This window comes from Zootoca vivipara, chromosome 6 (assembly GCF_963506605.1).
Source record: "Zootoca vivipara chromosome 6, rZooViv1.1, whole genome shotgun sequence".
Classification (NCBI taxonomy): Eukaryota; Metazoa; Chordata; class Lepidosauria; order Squamata; family Lacertidae; genus Zootoca; species Zootoca vivipara.
In genome coordinates, this window is record NC_083281.1 from 93,454,938 (window position 1) to 93,474,143 (window position 19,206).

Genomic DNA, 19,206 nt, shown 5'->3' on the forward strand with positions numbered 1-19,206 from the left:
TGTAGTTGTAAAGTCTCACAGGAGGGCCTCACATACCTGGGTTTAAATCCCCTCTCAGCCGTGAAACTCACTGGGTGATGTTGGGTTAGTCAACAACTCTTAGCCAAGAGGTTGCGTCACTTCCACAGATCTCATGGTCTAATGCAGGCATCCCCAAACTTCGGCCCTCCAGATGTTTTGGACTACAATTCCCATCTTCCCTGACCACTGGTCCTGTTAGCTAGGGATCATGGGAGTTGTAGGCCAAAACATCTGGAGGGCCGCAGTTTGGGGATGCCTGGTCTAATGCTTTTCTCCACTGCCTGCTTATTGGCATCCATCTGTCTCAAGAGACAATGGAGTGTGCCTCCAGCCTCGCTGGTGTAGTCCAATGGAAAGCAGAGCAAGACATTTGGCACCAGCTTGGCTGCAGGTGATATGGGAAGGAGGCATGCAAGGCGCCATCAAACTGTCTTAGGGACTCCACTCTGGATTCATGCATTATTTACTCCTTAGCCTTTTCTTCTCCCGAAGATATTTTGCAAGTCACGCAGGAACGCCAGGCCAGATCTCATTTGCCACAAGGGTCATTTCATTTCAGAGGTTCCAGAATGATGTCAGACACATCTTCCATTTGCTCTGGGCACTTCTAAACATGAGGGAGGGAGAGCTTAGGTTTTGCAAGAAGCTGTGGGCCACACCTTTTAGCAAGGAAGATGGTCACTCTGTGGCCAAGGGCATGCCACTCCCCTGGAGACAGAGAACAGGGGCTGGCTGACAAGTCCTCTGAGGAGGTTGTAAGAGGAAGAGAATGTGCAAAGTTAGTCGGGAAACCAGTGCTTGGAGGTGTTGATGTTTCCAATGGAGTGGGAACTGGGAGATCCCAGAAAGGAGCACGGGTGGCCAGAATTATCCACAGTGCTTCTTGAAAAGAGGCACGAGGAGCTCAATAAGAAATAGAGCTGGTTGGGTTAGCGTTGACCAGACCTTAAAGTCAGGTCAATGTGGGCAACATTCATTCCTCGCAGGACACATGCTGACACAGAGATAAGGCTCTGGAAAGATCACATTGTTTGTGGGTCACCTCTGAAAGAGCAAATACCCCCAGGACGATTACACATGCTTCTGACTCTTCCCGCTGAGATTTCCCTGTAGTGCTTACCCAAAGCCCCTGCTAGCTGGTATGAATGGGCCGGTCACCTCTTAGTTTTGACTGCCTCTAAATGCTAGCTGATGCTGTCACTGTAAAAGGCTGTCCTTCTCTGACAGGTTGTCAAGATGATGATCATTGTGGTGTGCACCTTTGCCATCTGCTGGCTGCCTTTCCACATCTACTTCCTCCTCAATCATTTCAAGCCAGAATGGTACGAGCAAAAGTACATCCAGCAGATCTACCTAGCTATCTTGTGGCTGGCCATGAGCTCCACCATGTACAACCCTATTATTTACTGCTGCCTCAATGACAGGTAAGATCCATGTCGCTGCGATGTATTGCAACGGGTTCAGCTAATGCTCAGGTTTGAGTTGCAAAAGCAGATTTGTACATATCAAAACACCACCACCCCTTTTGGAGATTGGCTTTTTGCTGTGAGTGGTGCAGAATATTGTTCATTTCTCTGTAAATAACTGTCCAGGGATCAAGAGTATGCAATCCAGAATTTCATAATATTATATACTGTAATAAAACCTCAAAATGATTTGCAAAAAGAATGAAACAATAAAATTATCAGTGAAAACAACTAAAACATTTTAAGGAATTAAATTCAACAATAAGCTAAAAACAAGATTAAACCTCATGTCAACATTCTACATATCAGGCTTGTCCAAACAAAAATGTTCTTAGCAGGTGCCCAAAAGATACAGCAAAGATGCCTGTCTGATGTCAATAGGCAGGGAGTTCTAGAATGTAAGTGCTGCCACACTAAAAGTTCTGTTTCTTACAAATGCAGAACTTTCTTTCTTTCTTTCTTTCTTTCTTTCTTTCTTTCTTTCTTTCTTTCTTTCTTTCTTTCTTTCTTTCCTTCCTTCCTTCCTTCCTTCCTTCCTTCCTTCCTTCCTTCCTTCCTCCCAGCCAGTATAAATTATATAAAATAGCAGAAATGGCAGAATCACTCATGAAAGTTAAGATCAATTTTGCATTTGGCCCTCTGGGGAGCTTGTGTGAACTAGTATGTTTAATTCCAGATTCATGTAATTAGGGCCACTGTTTCTACAATGTGAATGGATACATTTCTATTATTTGTATATCATTGTTTTTCAGTTATGAGTATTTTATATTCTCTTGATTTTTATTTCATCTTTTTCTCTTTTCTCTTTCTTGTCAAAATTCTTAAATAAATACTTTGATTATTTTAAAGAAAAATATCAATTATGCAAATTTTCTTAATTTATGCAATTTTTACAGAGCTCAGGGAACTCAGCTTCTTTTCTTTTCTTTTCTTTTCTTTGGTACAGTATTTGGCCCGGAAAATTTAAATGTTTCAGTGCAAAGGTTATAAAGAGGAAGAAAATGGGACTGGGTGTACAAAATGGATCTGGTGTGCCTGTACCATATAGAAAATCCTGGCTATGACCCATGTCTTAAATGCCACAGGCTGGGTTCTAACACAGCTGACCCCATTTGCAGGGGGTTGGACTAGATGACCCTTTGAGTTGCTTCCAACTCTGCAATTCTATGATTCTACTATTTGTCTTCCCAGGTTCCGGATTGGCTTCAAGCATGCCTTCCGGTGGTGCCCTTTCATCAGAGCCAGCAAATACGAAGGGCTGGAGATGAAGTCAGCCAGGTACCTCCAGACACAGAGCAGCATGTACAAGGTCAGCCGGATGGAAACGACGGTCTCCTCCATCGCTGGCAACCCAGAGGAGGAGCTTGATGCCAGCAGCAAAACCAAGCGCCTCTCCGTGGATCTGACCTCCAACGGCTCCTCCCGCAGTGACTCTAAAACCGTGTCGGAGAGTTTGAGCTACTATTCCAACACGCTTCCTCCCTAAGCAACCTGAACCTCCCTGCAATGCGTCTCCATCAAAAGTGTGACTCAGTTTCCAATCTCCCTAATGAAGGAGCTGTTCCTCATTTATAACAAGTCACCTCTTTCCTCTCTGACTTAGTTCCTGAATGGACTTTTCCTTCTTTGTATAGCCTCTGCTGTGATGCCCTGTTGGATGTTCAGGCGATCTATATATAAGAATGGATTCTCATTTTGGGGCCCGCATTGCAATAGGTTCATTAGCCAATTCTCAGGCTAGGCTGGCTAACAGCCAAGCACCTTCCACTTGACTTTATTTTTCCATCCCCAAATCTCACCTTCTCTTCCCACAGCATGCTCAGGTCTTCTTGGTGTCTCTCCCCTCCAGCTACCATACATGGAACCATAAGGTCTTGGAATTGTGGAGTTGGAAGGGAGACCACGTATCACTGCTATTGTGAAAGGAGTGGAGGGGACTAAAAAGCTCCTTGAAGAAAAAAGGAGGAGCGAAAATGTAATGTTTGTAGTATGTGTGCCATTTTGGAAAAGTCGGATTTCAAAAAAATGAAGTTTTAAGAATGTAAGAGTCCTGCTGGATCAGGTAAAAGTTGTCAAGGGGGCTGAGCGACTCCCATATGAGAAAACGTTGCAGTGTTTGGGACTTTTTAGTCTAAAGAAAAGGTAAGTGGCAATATGATGGAAGTTCCAAAAATTATGTCTGGCATGGAAGAAGTGGGTAGAGAAAAGTTTATCTGCCTCTCTCACAACATTAGAGCTCATGGACATCCCAAGATGGACGTGGAACAGTTCAAGACAGACAGAAGAAAGGGCTTATTCATGCAGTGCATAGTTAACCTATGGAAGCTGTACAAGGTGAGAGGGCTCTTATGCTCAAATCCTGCCTGCAGGTTTCCCACAGGAATCTGGTTGACCACTGTGAGAACAGGATGCTGGACTAGATGGGCTATTAGCCTGATCCAGTAGGCTCTCCTTTGTTCTTATGAAAGGTCTATCTGGTCCAGCATCCTGCTCTCACTGCTCTCACTATGGGAAGACCACAAGCCTGACGTGAGGGGAGCAGCATTGCCCCCCCTTTGTTTGAGAGTTAAAGTCCAGGCAGTATCCAAAATCCATAATGCGAAAGTTAGGAATTTCCATTTACAAATCTGAGGATTCTCAATTCGTAGTTTCAGATCCAATAGCAGAGCATTCCAGATTGCCTCCCTACAAGTTTGTGTATCAAGATCACTTCTCTTCCACTTCATTTATGTTGGGTTAGGAAAAGACCCTCAACTCCTCATAATGGTTTGTGCCTATACCAGGGGCGGATAACCCCAAGTCCGGGGGCCTGATCCAGCTCCAGAAGCAAGAGACCCTACAGATTTTGGAGGTGGCAAAAAGCAGGGGAGGAATATAGTCAGTATGGAGGCTGGGGTGGTGGTAGAAAAGTTTAAACCTCTCTGTTCAGCACAGCCTCCTGATGGGAAAACAATCCCCCATCTTATAGATTCATAGAATTGTGGAGTTGGAAGAGTATCTCAAGGGTCATCAATGCAGGAATCATGGAAAACGAATCTCTGGCAGATGGCCTCCATCCTCCTGCTACATGGGAGACAGATTGGGGGGGGAAAGAAACACAAATTGGCCCTACCCTGTAGCTTGACCAATCATGTTGAGGAGGGGCTAGGAGCTAGGCAGAGTCATAGATCTAAAAAAAAAGACATGCACATGGTGGCCAGCTTCCATTTTGACTTGAAATGTTTGTTTTGGGCTTCTCAAAAGTATATGAAGGCAAGAAGCAGATGGGAGGAGTGTTGACCCGCAATAGTGCCCACCTGAGAGGTGCTGAAACTGCGCTCTGGTGTGCTCTAGCTGAGAAAAAAGCATTGCAAACAGCTCATACCATTAGAAAGTTCTCCCTCATGTTGAGTTGGTATCTCCTTCCTTGTCATTTGAATCCACTGGATCAGGTCCTCCCCTCTGGAACAGCAGAAAACAAGCTGGCTCCGTCTTCCATGAGACAGCCCTTCCGGTATTGGAAGATGGCTATTGTCTCACCTCTCGGTCCTCTCTTCTCGAGGGATGATAACTCCCCCTCTTCAACTGACCTGCATGAATCGGCTGTGGGGAGTGGTCTGTGAGTGTAAATGCATGTGGCCTCTGTAGGGTTGGCTGAGGGTGAAGTTGGCCCTTGAGGCCCAAAGGCCCATCACCTAATTTATGGAGGTATGCCAAATTCCTCTTTAAAGGCCCCAAAGGTTGCACTGAAACCTTACAGATATATGCACCAGTTTAGGGGATAGAGAACTGAACCAAACCATTAAAAAAATGTACTGTTTCATTGCCCCAATCCTCTCGTGAGAAATCTGGAATTCCTATAGATAGGAAAGGAAACTAGTACTAGATCTAGGGAAGTAATAGTACCACTGTATTCTGCTCTGGTCAGACCTCACCTGGAGTACTGTGTCCAGTTCTGGGCACCACAGTTCAAGGAGGATACTGACAAGCTGGAACGTGTCCAGAAGAGGGCAACCAAAATGGTCAAAGGCCTGGAAACGATGCCTTATGAGGAACGGCTTAGGGAGCTGGGTATGTTTAGCCTGGAGAAGAGAAGGTTAAGGGGTGATATGATAGCCATGTTCAAATAAATGAAAGGATGTCATATGGAGGAGAGAGAAAGATTGTTTTCTGCTGCTCCAGAGAAGCGGACACGGAGCAATGGATTCAAACTTCAAGAAAGAAGATTCCACCTAAACATTAGGAAGAACTTCCTGACAGTAAGAGCTGTTCGGCAGTGGAATTTGCTACCAAGAAGTGTGGTGGAGTCTCCTTCTTTGGAGGTCTTTAAGCAGAGGCTTGACAGCCATATGTCAGGAATGCTTTGATGGTGTTTCCTGCTTGGCAGGGGGTTGGACTGGATGGCCCTTGTGGTCTCTTCCAACTCTATGATTTTATGATTCTATGATTCTAGTCTGATGGGGAGAAAAACAAGTCAACCTAGGCTTCTCAATTATATGGTCCTTTTTCTATATAAAGAGAAGATTCAACCCCATCCCCCAAATGGCAAAACATTAAAATACTGTATGCACACACAAGCCACACTCCCGTTGCATCCTTGGAACCCTTCCAGCAAAGCTCTTCCTCCCACCAGTTGTCAAAACTGTCTCCGACGTGCAGGTGTCTTCCGTGGAGTTCTGCCATTTGCAAGAGACGGCTCAGGTGGAGAGCATCCCTGCCGTGAGTCCCAGATGCACATCATTAAGGATGCCTTTTTGCAGCAAATATCCCTTGTGATGATTGCTAACTGGCAAAGGACCAAAACGAGCCTGCCATTGCCATGCACACCCAGCGCTGGCATCATAGGACAGAGGTGCATGGCCTCAGCCCATAATAAGATTAAGCCAAGAAGATTCTGTGGAAAGCAGGAGTGTAAGTAAAGATGGGATTTGGCACAAGATGGGATGTATTGTATCGTATAGCCCAAAGGGTGTGGGGAAAAATGTAGGTGGGACAATTAAAAAAAAATGCATGGAGAACAACATCTCTCCAATGAGGTCGTGGAAAACCCAGCAACCTGATGTGAAGAGACAGGAAGTGCATATGGATATTGATTTCCCATAATGGCCCCAGGGTTTGTAATGCACACATGCTCAAAGGGAGGGGGCAAAAGGATCTCTCCACTATTACGTAGATCCTTGCACAGATGAGGTGGATCACTTCCCTTTGCCAGCATTCTCCAATTTGGAGCCCTCCAGATGTTTGGGCTTACACCTGCCATGAGCCCCAGCCAACACTTTTATTATTACAGTTGTGACCCAAAACACCAGGAGGCCATTAGGTTGGAGAAGGCTGCCTTAGGTACTGTGAGGACAGTTCCTTAAAATGACAACAAATGATTGAGTGAAGGTGGTGCTGAAACTTTCTGCAGCCCAGTTCTGTTCAAGGCAAAACTCAGGGTAAAGAAAGGCTCCTGAACCCGGGCCACACAGCCTGATGTCAGGAGAAAGTCCCTCCCTCACTTTGATGTAGCAAGGAATGATGATGCAGTCCCAAGAATGGTGTGAAAAGCTCATAGCCCAAATGCGGACCACAGAATTGCTGAACTGCTGCCAGGGTGAGCGTCAGAAGAACTCTGCTAGGTCACATCAAAGGTCCATCTAATTCTCTTTCCCACCACAGTGGACAAAGAGATGCCTCTGGCGAGCCCACAAGCAGGGCAGAGGGAAAGAGCCCTCTCTTGCTATCATTCCCTCACAACTGATCTCTGCACTGCCTCTGTGAAGACACCCTAAGCGCTGGTTCACATGTGCTCACCTCCAACCACCTAACGCCACAGAGAGAGCCTCAATCTATTGTATCCACCCATCCATGCTTTTTATTCTTCAGCAAAAGCAACGTGATGTGCATGTGCGAAATTCCTCCAAAGAAGTGAGATGTCTTTTGAGAGCAGAAGATCATTATTTTTTACACTGAGGCAGGGACGATAAATCTGCCATCTCTCTCAACACTATGTAATTTCTTGTGCATATTGTACAAATTTCTGGGCCGCTTTGTTCGTGCCTAAGTGTTTCTACTTAAATTTGCAACAATTGTTGTAGCTATTTTTGCTGTGAAATGAAGAAGTGATGGGATAACTGACCTGTGTGCTCTTCCTGTTTTGGAGTATATCTGTATGATGTTCTTGTTTACAAAGTGTTGACAAACCCAAATGAGGAATTCCAATATGATCAACTCAAGTGCAAATTGTGTTACATTTGATGGGTCAGAACTTCAATGATATTGTTTCTGGAGAAGCTTTGAGCGGATCATATCAAAGTAATAAAAACATTATGTCTCTTAAAAGAGTGAAAATAGATCTTCCACTGATATAACGGGGGGGGGGGAGAATGAGAATGGGTGGGTAGTGCCACAGATCTTGGTAGGGAGGTGAGGTAGGCTTCTGCCATTTTGTGGTTCTGCCCCTCTTTCTGCTCTGTGAGATGTGGCAGCCATTTTGTCTTATGCCACAGGGCCCATTTCAGCCATTTTGTGATTGGTGCCTGTGGCACTTTCTCAGGATTCCAAATGTGCCCACCAGCCCAGAAAGGCACCCCCTCAACTAATATAGATATTAGACAAGTGTTGATGGAGTTATTCCAAGAACAGTATAATGGAGGGGGGAGAAAAGGCGTGTTTGGGAAGCATCAGGGGCTCAGGCGAGGGGCAGAGACACTGGACACATTGGTGGCTTTCAGTGGGATACAGAAGAAGGTAGAAAGTGGCTAAGCATAATCAGAGTTCAAATGGGATATGGGGAAATGAGGCAGAAAGGAGATGCAGAGAAATTATTTATTAAATTTGTATACCGCCCAGAATCTTCCATGTGAAGAAGTACTTGAAATATTTTATTGGCCTGGCAATCACCTTATTTCTTTGGCACATGTCCTACCTCATGCATAAAGATAGGATTTACTCTTAATTAAGAACAGATTATTCCTCTCCTACAAAGTGTCCTGCAATCTTCACTAGCTGATTATCAATTAAGCCTTTTCATTAGCCACCACGGGTCTGCCAAAGCTTTGTTTTTAAGGGTTGGGATCTCTGTTGAGCTTTAGCGCCCACAACACTGCAATGCTGCTGGAAGCCCCTTTGCTTTTCCAGGTGAGCACATGGGCCCCTAAACAGCTTCCAGACTGTTTTGGAGCCAATTGACAGGCTGGAGGAGATGGGTGGATGGGACTTGCCTAGGTAGAGGTTATGGAGGTGCGAGGACTGGAGGGAAGCAGGAGGCTTTCTGATGCTCATCTCTTCCCTCCGTCCTCATCTGGAAACACTCAAGCAGTAGTTTTATCCTGTAAAACCTTGCAATCTTGTATTCACTTTACTTACTTGGAAGTTAAATCCATTGGACTCACTGGACTTTCCTTTGGAGGAAACATGCATAGGATTGTGCAGCACATGGTGGAATCCAGTAACAGAACTTGTGGAACCCAACACTCCCCATGCTAAGCTGTTGGCCATTTTTGCTCAGTGGGGAGTGGAAACACTTTGTGCATGCTTAGCAGATTTGGAGGCTCATTTCCATATCCCTGGGCTGCAGGCAGGATTTGCTGTCAAGCATGCACTTTGCATGTCTCACAGAGGAATCACTTTTCTCCATTGCCCGCCACCTACAGGGAAGCTTGGGCTTCCATCTGCTCTTCATTAATTCTACATCGAGAAAAATACTACCTGCTTTGAACCACCCAAGCTCATCAATCACCCTTTGCATAGATGCTAACACTTAGAAATTAATTTTGGTTTCTGAACTCCATGTAGAGCTTTTCTTGTTATTTTAGCTTGTTAATTTATTTTGTAGGAAATGGGAGTTAATTCCTAAATTTGACTTGCAAATTATCCTTCTGGGAGCATTTTCCCTTGCATGCCCTCTAGGGAGACACTGTGCAGCTCATTAACAGTGCAGTACTCCTATGGAGGTTTACTGAGAAATAAATACAATTGAGTTCAATGGGGCTTGCTCCCAGAGGGCTGCAGCCTCGGATATTTCTGCAATGATACAGTGGATTCAGATCAGAAATTTGCCAGAAGACGACTTCTAATTTTTGCACTGGAGCTGGAACTGAAGGATGGAGGCCGATATATTTTCTTATTTTATTAATTTGACATACCACTTACTTGCCAGAAAGACTTCTAAGCAGTTTACAAGTGTAAAACCAGAAAATATATCCACACATCCTTAAAATAAACAACCTACAAATCGTGTCCTCCCTTAAAGAGGGCACGCATTGCGGTGAGACCTGGCAACCAAACCCTTATGTTGTGGGTGGGAAGGATTGGTCAGCCACAACACCCTATTGGTAGGTCCCTTGATGCTGGGTTCAATCAGGCCAATGGGACGCGAGTTAAATGGATCAAGGGACCTATATATGCCCATGCATGTGACCCAGACCTTCCTCTTTCGGTGCGTGCATCGGAACACCTGCCCACTTCTCCCTACTTTTAGGGTTTTGCACTTCACCTTGCTATGCCTTCGTGTGTCATCTGTCATTGGGACAGGGGCATTGCAGGAATTTCCCCCCACTTGGCTAATTGGCTGGTGTCATTTGGGTTTCGCCTGCCGCGTAGCAAATCGTCACAACTTGTAAGGTTGCGGATAGGCTCTGGTTCAGGTGATAGGGATGGGGGAACGCTCTCACCATCCCTATGTGAAGGGTATTCCGTTAAAGGAATCCAGGGACTCTATGGTTTGGTCAACCCTGTGAGGGGGTTGTGGCCATATCTGAGTCTGGGACATCTGGGTGGCGGACATAGCATGTCCCCGGTTTTCTGGCAATCTGGGTGTTCACCCTTGGCTTACCTATGCTGGAACCCTGGGCCAGCACTACCTGCATGGCAGGGAGTTAGTCGAACCAGAGCCTATGCAACCACTCGCTTGCTGTAATCAATAAAGTTGTGGCCCAAATTCTGCCAAAAACCAAACCAAAAATTTGAGTCTTGTGTGAATTTATTTAAGGGGGAGGTTTAAAGGTATGAACAAGCAAATATTATTTATTGAAATTTTAAAATAAAAACATCATTGTTGGAAAGATAACCAAATTCAGATAATGATCTGTAGTTGAAACACTATTTTAAAAACATTACAATTTGATATTGTCCTAAGATTCTTTGATGAGCTGCTAATCCAACTGCAATGAACATTTCCGAGAACCTCATTTTTCCTGTTCTTGTTTTCAGTGAATTGCAGCATTTCAGTGACTAACACATGTAACAGTAGCAGAGAAATACAGTCTTCTTTGTATGACTGCTTACCTTTCTATATAATTAAGGAGACACACTGGAGACTTTAATATGACCTCTATATTTAAAAAAAAAACCATGTTGACAACAGAAATTAGCATTTTAATACATCACTACTACAGATAGTAATTACCTCCCTTTATAACTTCTACCATATGGGAACTCCCATTGTTAATTTAACTGATCTTACAAAGTGACTTCCATAGAGATCTTTGCCATTGTATTATTGTCTGTTAACAGGTCTCTGTAATATGAAGGGCTCCTTTTCAAGATTTCCTGCAAGAGCTTCCCCCCTTGGCATCTGCAGCTGGAGAAAGAGCAGGAGGAGGTCACTGGTTTATTTGTTTCATTCTGTCTTGTCTTTACTCGTAGTCTTTCAGTGGCTGAATGAACTTCATTTCAGTACATGCACATAGTGTCATGCCCTCAGTGTAGGTGCTTTTTTATATACAGAGGGGAGTGCAAGGTAACTTTTACTTATTAAATTGCCTGTTATTATTGCTTGCTGGGTTTCGTCCAAGGACATCAGGGTTCTCACCAGCACATAAAATTGCCCCTAACACCCCCGTGGAGTAGGCTGCAGAATGGACCCCCTAGCCAGCCAAGTCTCTGTGGCTTCTTTTCATGCTTCACTCTCCAGCCGCCCTCAGTGAAGGAGCCGTGTGGATAGGTGAGTGGCAAGCCAGGAAGGGCAGGGGCAATGAGAATAAGGCACTAGGAAACAGGAATCAAATCCTGCTTAGCCTGTGCATTTTTTACACACCAATGATACTGAAATGGAAACAAACTATTGATGGGGAATGAAACACAGCAGGATGCAAGGGTGCCATTTCTTTACACAAAACCCAGAAATTCTGCAGTTTAAAACCACCAATCCTACCTAGGAACTGAAGGATGGTTTCCTATTACATAAGAGAGAGGGTTGGAAGAGAGGTTCTTACTTGGCAATTGCTCCAAACACATTAAAACTTGGTTAGATTTACACCAGTCCTCATCCACCTCTAAACAAACATTTCCCCAAAAAAATACTTAGGTTAGAATAAATCACAGGCACTTAGCTTTCCAAATAAGTGAAAGCTTTACTCATAGTGTTTCCAGAAGTAGGAAGAAGAAGAAGAAGAAGAAGAAGAAGAAGAAGAAGAAGAAGAAGAAGAAGAAGAAGAAGAAGAAGAAGAAGAAGAAGAAGAAGAAGAAGAAATTTATACCCCGCCCATCTGGCTGAGTTTTCCCAGCCACTCTGGGCGGCTCCCAATCAAGTGTTAAAAACAATACAGCATTAAATGTTAAAAACTTCCCTAATGTCTTTTAAAAATAGGATATCTGCTTATTTCCTTGACATCTGGTGGGAAGGCATTCCACAGGGCGGGCGCCACTACCAAGAAGGCCCTCTGTCTGGTTCCCTCTAACCTCACTTCTTGCAATGAGGGAACTGCCAGAAGGCCACCTGCTGGCAGTAAGACAAAGATGAAAAAGGTTCTAAATGACTAGACAGGGACTTGTTTCCTTACAAAAAGGATAATGAAATCTTTGAGTTAGCTAAGATTCAGTTCACCTGCAGAATCAGCTGAGCTGGGAGCTAAAGCTGCATGGCACAAAGAGAGAAAAGAAAGGAGGTGGGAGCAGAGCCTGCTGGAGAGCCTGTCAAGGCACATCCTCTTGTACTTGAGCTCTGGGCTCAGGTTAACTCTTTCATGCACACAAGTGTAAGTCAGTGACGACAGTATAATTACAGCATTAAGGGCCTGAAGCACAGGTACTTCCCTAATGATGACACCCAAATTACAACTGGGGTAGCCAACAGGGTGTCCTCCAAATGTTGGACAGCCAGTGTGGAGCAGTGGTTAGAGTGTCAGACTAGGACCTGGGAGACCAGGGTTCAAATCCCCACTCAGCCATGAAGCTCACTGGGTGATCATGAGCCAGTCACTGTTTCTTAGCCTAACCTCCCACACAGGGTTGTTGTGAGGATTAAATGGGGGGGGGAGAGAACCATGTCTGCCACTTTGAGCTCATTGGAGGGAAAGATGGGATATAAATGCAATAAGTAAATAATTGAATGCAACTCCTCTCTGCCCCTGGCAAGAACGATGGGAATTCCTGTCCACATTGCCTACCTCTGTGTTAATAGGGTTGTTTTAAGAAATACATCTATAATGGACAACAAGTACTTATGGTGCAATGCTAAAGATATACTGAGCATTCATATTTTGAGAAACATTTCAGAGATCATTGGCAAGTGTCTACTACAGGTTTGTAACAAATGTCAAATCCATCCAACATTCGTTGCAAAAGGTTTCAGAATTCATTGCTTGTTTGCCCCTTTAAAACAGCAAAAAGCCCACCTTTGTCTGTTACTAAAGAATATTTCCACCCAAGGAGTAGGATTATTGAATATGCCTTCTGGAAAGGATTTCAAAATGAAATCAGGTATGTGCAAATAATAGCAACCCAAGATCATGTAAGTTAAATCAAGTATGCTAGTTAGAATGTGGGTCATGGTGGTCCCTTGTAGTCTGAGAATGGAAATGTGCAATTCAGTTAAACATTATAATCATGAATAGACTTTGTGAGCTCTCCCAAGAGCAAATTGACATTCAGGAAAATATTAGAATTTAACGCATCAGAACACAAGATTTTGATTTACCCCACCCCACCCCGCCTTCCAAGGCTGACATATAATTTGCTGTATGCTGTAGCCAATTATCAGAATAAGCCATCCTAGCAGTGGAAGAGATTTAATTGTGGATGGAATAAATCTTCTCTGAAAAGGATTAAAACATCTGCAAGTGGAATGAAACACAGTTCAAAAAAATAAATGCTAAGGACTAGAGTTGGACGGGTCCCAAAGTGTCTTCTGCAATGTCGGAATCACACCTAAGAAGATTCCAAGTAAGCTAGCAATGGGCAAATTCTTTGCTGTTGTCTAAGTTAAGATTCCCTTTTGCCGTGACATCACCCATCCCCAAGAAGAAGAGCAAAAATGACTCAATTCCCATGTGAAGCCCACTCTGGACACACGCACATGCTTCAGTGGCCCAGATATTCTACACATATTCCTGATGAACTCTTGATGGGAGTGAGAGCTGTAAAATACTCATCTGCAAAAAAAAGTTGCAGTGTAGCCTTCCTCATCTAAGGGGCAGAGCCAACCCAAGACATTTTTGCCCCTGAGGAAGACCTCAAAATGCCCCCCCTTTTCACCAGGAAAGAAGATCTACATCAGGAAAAATGGAGGGGGAGCAGGAAATAAAGATTGACATTGGGATCTACTGCCCCAGGTAAATAGTGTCACGGTCTGGTCGGCGGGAGGTAGCAGGCCCGCCTGAGGACGTCAGGACTGGGGGCAAGATGGTAGTGTGGAAACAGGAATGGGGCCCGGATGGTGCAGGGCTGAGGGTCCAGCAGCAGGCAGTCGCAGGGTCAAGGAACCGAAGGTTGGGAAGCAGGGCGTCACAGAGGCAAGGGTCAAGGAGCAAGGCGGAGGCGAAGGTCCAAGGGTCGAGGAGCAAGGTGAAGGCTCAAGGAACAGGAGGCCAGATGCAACAAGGCAGGGATCACGTTGCTGTGGCAAAGAGCTGAAGGGAAACACTGAGCTTTTATCCCTCCCAGCTCTTGCCACCAGGTGCAGTGAGTTATCAAGTGGCCTCACCTGAGTGTCCACTCCTTGCCTCTCCAGCACAAGCTGAGGCAGACACCAGTCCTGCAAAGTACTACAGGCCCCAGAGCTGACTCCTGCCCATACTCCTGACAAATAGGTGGGGAAATTACTGTTTTGCTCATTTGCTTTCTGAGAGACTATCCTGCACCCACCATTCAGTGGTTTCAGGCAATGAATGACGTCATAGCAATGACTGAGTGATGGATAACATTTTAATATTGCTCGATGCTGCTTTAATACTGACCCCTTGCCCTCCTCCATCCCAACAAATGCAGGGTTTCTGCAGCTGCTACAGATTCCTTTTAAGCTTGGGGAAACAAGTCATGGAAATAAACTGAAAAGTGCTCATGAGCACTTTTCATACACAGCCATCTTCAGCCATACACAGCGATCTTCGGCCATCTCAACCCTTGCTTTTTCATGCAAAACCATTTGCAGTCGTTTTCGGTCATCAACAGCTATCAGTCAGTCAATCACCCACTTCCACCACCCTTCTGAGTGATCTCCCCTCCCTATCCCCACCCCTCCTCTACATAAGTGCCTGGGGACTTCTATTTCACTGTATCTGAAGAAGTGTGCATGCACACGAAAGCTCATACCAAAATAAAAACTTAGTTGGTCTTTAAGGTGCTACTGAAGGAATTTTTTTATTTTACTTTTCATACACACATACTGTACACATAAGTCGTTTCAATTAATTAATTGAATTTCTATAATACCCTTCATCTGAAGATCCCAGGGTGGTTTACAATACAAAAGCACAAAAGCACACCACATAGTAACAAACAAAAACAATGACCCCACCACCCAGTTTAAAAGACTTGTTTCATTAGCCAAAGACCAAAGTTAAGTATCTCTGGGCTTAACTCAGCTAAGAGAAAAACAAAGCCGTCTCTAAGCAGCTTCTCTCTCTTTCTTCAAGAGGAAACAAACATCTTTGCTTCACAACAGGGGGGTGGGGGGGGCTTCATCATCACCAACCAGAGAGCAACAAAGGACCCTGAGACTCCTTCCCATCTTCCGTTTGGCAGGGGGTCCCACCCCCTCCTGCATTACAAAAATGAAAGGGAGGCCAAGCGGATTTCCAGCACCTGGCATTCAGGCAAATTGCAGCCATCAAGGCTAGTGGTGTTTGATAGCCCTTTCCTTCATGAATTTGTCTAATCCTCTTTCAAAGCCGTCTGGGTTGGTGGGCATCACTGCCTCCTGTACCTCCTGAGTTCCATAGTTTAACTATGCTCTGTGTGAAGAAGGACTTCCTTTTTCCCGTCTGAATCTTCTCATGTTCAGCTTCATTGAATGCCCACGAGTTCTAGCGTTACGAGACAGAGAGAGAGAACCTTTTCTCCCTCCACTTTCTCCCTGCCAGGCATAATTTTATAAGGCTCTATCATGTCACCCCTTACTTGGTTTTTCTCTACACTAAAAAGTCCCAAATGCCGCAACCTTTCTTCATAGGGACGTCACTCCATCCCCTCAACCATTTTGGTTGCCCTTTTCTGAACGTTTAAATCCTTATGGTAGCAGAAAGGGCCTTTGGTGCCCTGCACACTTCCTTGCCCATTTATAGTGGACCAGCAAAGTCCAAAACAAATTAGGCAAAGTTGTGTTAATTATGCAAATGAAGAGAAATTGTGCAACTGTGCCCAATGTACATAATTTATAAACATCCACAGGATTTTCGCTTTTCTTCCACTGTCTCATTCAGAGTACACAAGCCCCATATTGGCATGGCATTGGGTAAACTAGAGTGAAATTACGCTCAGTCTCAGTGGGTAAGATTGAGTAAGGACTGAGACAGGATTGAGATTCCTCTCAATCTCAATCTTACCGGGTAGGATTGAGGTGCTGGACAGACTCAGCACCAACTAGCTATCATTTTGAAGGAAGAGGGCAGTTCAGTTCTACTTGCAAATGAAAAAACAAGTGCTTTCTGTTACCAGGCGTTGTAACAGGTTAGGGTTACCTTTGCATTTCATGGCTTTGACAATGTTCTTTGAATGATTGGGAATAATTACAAGTGGCCATGAGGATGCTGATAAAGAGGGATTTCGTGAATCACAGATCATCAGCGGAGCCAACTCTTGAGCGTGGGCATAGCCAGGGGGGCAGGGGGCAGTTGCCCCCTTTAAATAAATACAAATCATTGTTCATGCTCTTGAGAAAGTTCCTGCCTTTAAACATGCCAGCAACATTTCTTGCAGCAAGGCGACGGCAGAAGAAAATCATGTTTCAATTTGTTGGTGAGTAATTTATAGCCAAAACGAATATGAGAGGCATTTTGACAAATTAGGAAGAGTGATTTAAAGAATAATGGAACAGGGAAAGGAAATTATCCAGGGACTCAAACCATCAATTATTATCTCTAGGAGGTGAAAATCGAAAGACTAGACATCATTTGAGGCAGATGCAAAGTCATTTCAGTGCCAAGTCTTCTAAGGGATGTGCACCATAGGGCATTCTTCATTCATACAAATCAGACAGAATTGCTGCTTGCCATGTCATAGGCATACAGACATGTGCACTGCACACACAACCTCTGTGTGCTCATTCAATCTGTGATGATGCCTTCAATCGTGCAAGTTGTCACATAGCACCCACCAATGAGGATGCAGCCTTGCAGGTGTGAAGTGGCCCTACTGAAAAGCATTGAGGGGGAGGGATGTGGCCATTCTGTGCATCGTATCTGAAAAGGGTGTGTGCTCCTCTTATATTTCATTCTTCTTTTCCTTTTGGAAGCTCGGAGTAGCCTAAATCTGGGGCTCCCACCGGGGTACTGATCAAATTCAGATTAATACTGTGAGCCTCTCACCCAGACCTCTGTGTGCAGACTGACCACTGGCAAAGACCTGCTCAAGCTGGTGTGTGTGCATGTGTTAAATTCCCATTGCAATTTGGAAATCTGCCTCTTCCTCCTGCTGAAAACAAACACATATTAACAAAGTCCTGTGGCAGAGAGGAAATGAGCCGACCCACTCTTCTCCATGCAAACACAAGGAGACCCAACAGTCTTCATCACGTGGTCTTTCACGATCACACATCCCATAGAAGTAGGAAACCTCAGTTGATCCACATCAGTTCCTTTGTTGCTCCTTTCTTGTTTGACCTTGAAAGGAGAATTTGTATTGTATTTCTTATAATGATTGCAATATATTGGGACGCATAAACTGATGAGAGATCTCTGTTGAAATATGAAGTGGTACGTTGATTAAATAAAACATACACTCAATTTTACACATCACTTGGGAAGACAGGCGAACTAATATCAGTGACCTGGAAGAAGCAAAGATCACCAGTGTTGAAGCAATGATTCTTCAACATCAACTTCATTGGACTGGTCATGTTGTGCGGATGCCTGATGATCGTCTTCCAAAGCAACTACTCCATTCCGAACTTAAAAATGGAAAGCGTAATGCTTGTGGTCAACAAAAGAGGTTTAAAGACTGTCTCAAGGCTAATCTTAAAAAATGTAGTATAAACACCAACAATTGGGAAACAATTGCCTGTGAGCGCTCCAATTAGAGAACAGCCTTTACCAAAGGTGTCATGGGCTTTGAAGACACTCGAACTCAAGACGCAAGGGAGAAACTTGCTAAGAGGAAGGCACGCTTGGCAAATCCACACCATGATAAACTCCCACCTGGAAACCAATGTCCCCACTGTGGAAGGACGTGTGGATCCAGAATTGGCCTCCACAGTCACGGACCCATTGTTAAAACCGTGTTTATGGAAGACAATCTTACTCGGCTACGAGTAATCAAAGAGGAGGAGGAGGAGGAGGAGGAGGAGGAGGGGGGAAGAAGAAGAAGAAGAAGAAGAAGAAGAAGAAGAAGAAGAAGAAGAAGAAGAAGAAGAAGAAGAAGAAGAAGAAGAAGAAGAGGAAGAAGAAGAAGAAGAAGAAGAAGCTTACACGGATATATAAATGTTAGCAGTGATATTCTGCAATCTCAGATATTGTGCTCCTTTAAAAACTCAAGCCTCCATGCACACACACTCTACCTTGGTTTTTCAGCCCCAGTCTTCTCTTCAAGGGCAAGGCAGTATGGTGTAGTGGTTAGAATGTCAGACTAGGACTAGATCTCCCAACCAGGGTTCAAATCCCCACTTGACTATGAAGCTCGCTGAGTGCTCTTGGGGGCAAGTCACTGTCTCTCAGCCTCAACTCTCTCACATGGTTCTTGTGGGGATTAAATGAGGAGGAGAACTGTTCACACCACCTCGAGCTCTTTGGAGGAAAGCATGGGCTATAAATAAATAAAATAAAATAAAATAAAAATCTGAAGAGGAAAGTCAGTGCCAGCTCAGAGGGCATTTTCTGAACTCTCCTCTCCCAGGTGTTTAACAGTTGGTGATGGTGGTCCCTTTGTAGTGTCTCTGCTGGGCTCATTTGGACATAATGCCAGCATCCCAAATTAGGAATTCAAGAAGCTGCCACTAAATCAGGCCCTTGGTCCATATAGGTCAGTTTTGTCTACACCAGGGGTAGGCAACCTAAGGCCCGGGGGCCGGATGCGGCCCAATCACCTTCTCAATCCGGCCCGCGGAATCCGCGTGTTTTTACATGTGTCCTTTTATTTAAAATGCATTTCTGGGTTATTTGTGGGGCCTGTCTGGTGTTTTTACATGAGTAGAATTTGTGATTTTATTTAAAATGCATCTCTGGGTTATTTGTGGGGCATAGGAATTCATTCATATATTTTTTCAAAATATAGTCTGGCCCACCACATGGTCTGAGGGACGGTGGACCAGCCCATGGCTGAAAAAGGTTGCTGACCCCTGGTCTACACTGACTGGCAGTGGCTCTCTGGGGTTTAAGGCAGGGGA

The 19,206-nt window shown here is 44.6% G+C and overlaps 1 protein-coding gene across 1 annotated transcript in view; it reads left to right on the forward strand.

The window, feature by feature from the left end:
- Positions 1 to 4,569, forward strand: part of TACR1 (tachykinin receptor 1) — a 56,796-nt gene extending 52,227 nt beyond the window's left edge. Inside the window, exons 4-5 of the mRNA XM_035118867.2 lie at positions 1,249 to 1,445; positions 2,679 to 4,569. Coding sequence (XP_034974758.1) covers positions 1,249 to 1,445; positions 2,679 to 2,973 — 492 coding nt within the window. The 3' untranslated portion in view covers positions 2,974 to 4,569. The remainder of the gene's footprint in view (positions 1 to 1,248; positions 1,446 to 2,678) is intronic.
- Positions 4,570 to 19,206: the final 14,637 nt, after the last annotated feature.